Raw genomic sequence first — 2453 nt, forward strand, 5'->3', positions numbered from 1 at the left:
CAGGTCTCCAGCTGCAGCTTCTGGTTTCAGTCTGACCTGCTGCAGGAATCAGAGCCACTAAATCCTGGATGAGTTTCTCTGGTCAGAGACTTTAGTCCTCTGGGCCTGAAATGTTCTCCTAGAAGGACCACTGAGGAACCGGAGGGTCAGGTCAGAGGTCAGAGGTGAGTCTTATCTCTATTCTCCAGCTGGAAGAACTGAAGCTGACTCTAAATTTATATGTCTAGATCTATAACTCCAAATCTATAACTCCAGATCTATAACTCTAGATCGTTCCTCTTTAAGTCCAAACTTAACTTAAGTTCAGAGCCTGGATGGGTTCAAAGGTCACCTCAAAAATCATCTGTTTCTGGAACCAGAACCTCAGCCAATCAGAACCAGCTAAAGCATCTTAACTGTAGAATCTGTAGAAGGTTCTGTTGGTTCTGCTGGTACCAGTGGTTCTGCTCACCTTTGGGTCCCTTCAGCAGCTTGACCTGTGCGATGCGTTCGCTGGGCGGTCGGCGCCGCAGCACGTAGAGTCGGACCACAGGCCCCGCCTCCTTCAGTGCCTCCACAGCCAATGAGTGAGAGACTTCCCGGACATCAACGTCGTTCACGAACACGATGCTGTCGTTCACCCTGCAGAGGTCGGACCGGGTCAGAACCAGAACCTCACAGCTGCTGTAGAACCTAAACCATGTTGGACAGAACCTGGACCCCCAGGTATCTGAACCGTTTCTGGTACCGATTACTGACCCAATCAGAGGTTCTGAGCTGAACCAGCAGCAGCTCTCTGTCTGGTTCTGGCATCAAACTGGACCAATCAGAAACCTCTGATCTCTGTTGGGTCAAACATCCAGTCAGAAGAGAACCGGTTCTGAGTAGTAGTTTGGTTCTGCTTACCGGTTCCATAACGTATTTAATTAAAAGGAAGAAATCCTCCAACAGCCATACAGCCTGAAACCGATTGGTAGCGTTTGATCCGTTGCTTAGCAACAGCGGTGACTGAGGGGGCGGAGCTTGGAGCATCTCCATGGAAACGTTAAACTCCTCTGGTTTTTATTTTAATGTTACTGAATGAATAATCTCACGTTAACATCTGTTATATTGAATAAATTAGAATATATTTTCAAAGATTATTTATTGTATTAGCATAAAACCTGCTGAAAGTTTCATTTCATGTTAAAATGTTTGATTCTTATTGTTTAAAAAACTTTTAATTTAGTTTAGATCAAATACAACATGGTGCATATTCTAAGTTAATGTCCTAACTTAATAAAAATCAATTAGAATATTGACAGGAAATCAAACTGATAGATTCTCATTAATTCCCTAAGCAGCAGAGCAGCCGTAATGACCGAGACCCGTTCGGGTCAGAACCGGTACCTGAGGCGTCCGTCCTGGGCGGCGGCTCCTCCTGCGATGATCTTGGTGATGAAGATGGACGGGTCGTCTCCGATGTGCGGGTTGTCGGTTCCGCCCGCGATGCTGAAGCCCAGACCAGAGTTCCCCTGGAGAGAGGGAGAGGTTCTGATGGGACCGGTTCTGATGGAGGAAAATGGACCAGACCTGGTTCTGATTCATCCAACTGTGTCCAGCTCTACATGGTTGGTTCTGATGGTTCTACTGGAGTACTGAAGGTTCTGTTGATCTACATGTTCTTTTAGAACCCGACCAGAACCCATCAGAACCCTCCCTCCAGTCTCTGTTTGGTCCAGAGGCCATCAGGGAACCAACATCACTGCTTTGGTTCTGCTGAAAACCAACCAGAACCAGAACCTCCTGAGCCGCTGCTGGTCCAACAGATAAACCACCAGAGATGATGATGATGATGATGCAGTTCAGTGATGAAGGCAGTGAACTGATTAGTGTGGCAGTGACTCATGCTATCCTCATCCAGCAGTCGGCGCCGGTCCGACTCGGCCCGGTTCTGTTTGATCATGACAGCAGCTAAAGATAACCTGGTTCTAAAAACAGAACCGCTGAGGATATTTATGGACCAGAAGGTTCTGGAACAACATAGATCTATGTGGTACAGAATAGAACCAGCTGTTACTGGAATGTATTTCCTCAGCCTCTCCAGAGTGATCTAGATGTATTACCAGGGGTGAAAGTAGGGGGGTACAGTCGGGTACCGCTACCCTGAAAGATTTACCGTGGGGGTCCGCAGTAACAGAGGGGAGCGGCTGTCTGCTGTAAAGAATCAACGGGTTCATTAATCAGCTCTGACTGTTTAGTTTTTCAAGAACAATCCAAAACAAGAATTAATCAATTAATAAATAGCTTTTCCCCTCATTTCATATAGTTTGTGAACTGTTCTTTGTTAGATCAGGGCAGCAACACGTCTGTCTCAGCATCAGGTGACAAACTGAACGCTGCTGAGACCAGGAGGTCCTCTGATTGGCTTAAAATGTAAGTAACTTTACTAAAGAACAACAAAAATCAACAAGACGTGTTCAAATTAATGACCC

At 46.1% G+C, this 2453-nt stretch overlaps 1 protein-coding gene across 1 annotated transcript in view; it reads right to left on the minus strand.

The window, feature by feature from the left end:
* Positions 1-227: 227 nt before the first annotated feature.
* Positions 228-2453, minus strand: part of LOC106943038 (disks large homolog 4-like) — a 15841-nt gene continuing 13615 nt past the window's right edge. Inside the window, exons 6-7 of the mRNA XM_015026379.1 lie at positions 1369-1493; positions 228-621 (exon numbers count right to left, since the gene is read on the minus strand). Of these exons, the coding sequence (XP_014881865.1) occupies positions 372-621; positions 1369-1493 (375 nt within the window). The 3' untranslated portion in view covers positions 228-371. The remainder of the gene's footprint in view (positions 622-1368; positions 1494-2453) is intronic.

The sequence above is a fragment of the Poecilia latipinna genome, unplaced genomic scaffold, assembly GCF_001443285.1.
Source record: "Poecilia latipinna isolate Pla-1442-1.1 unplaced genomic scaffold, P_latipinna-1.0 Scaffold4813, whole genome shotgun sequence".
In the NCBI taxonomy this organism is placed as follows: Eukaryota; Metazoa; Chordata; class Actinopteri; order Cyprinodontiformes; family Poeciliidae; genus Poecilia; species Poecilia latipinna.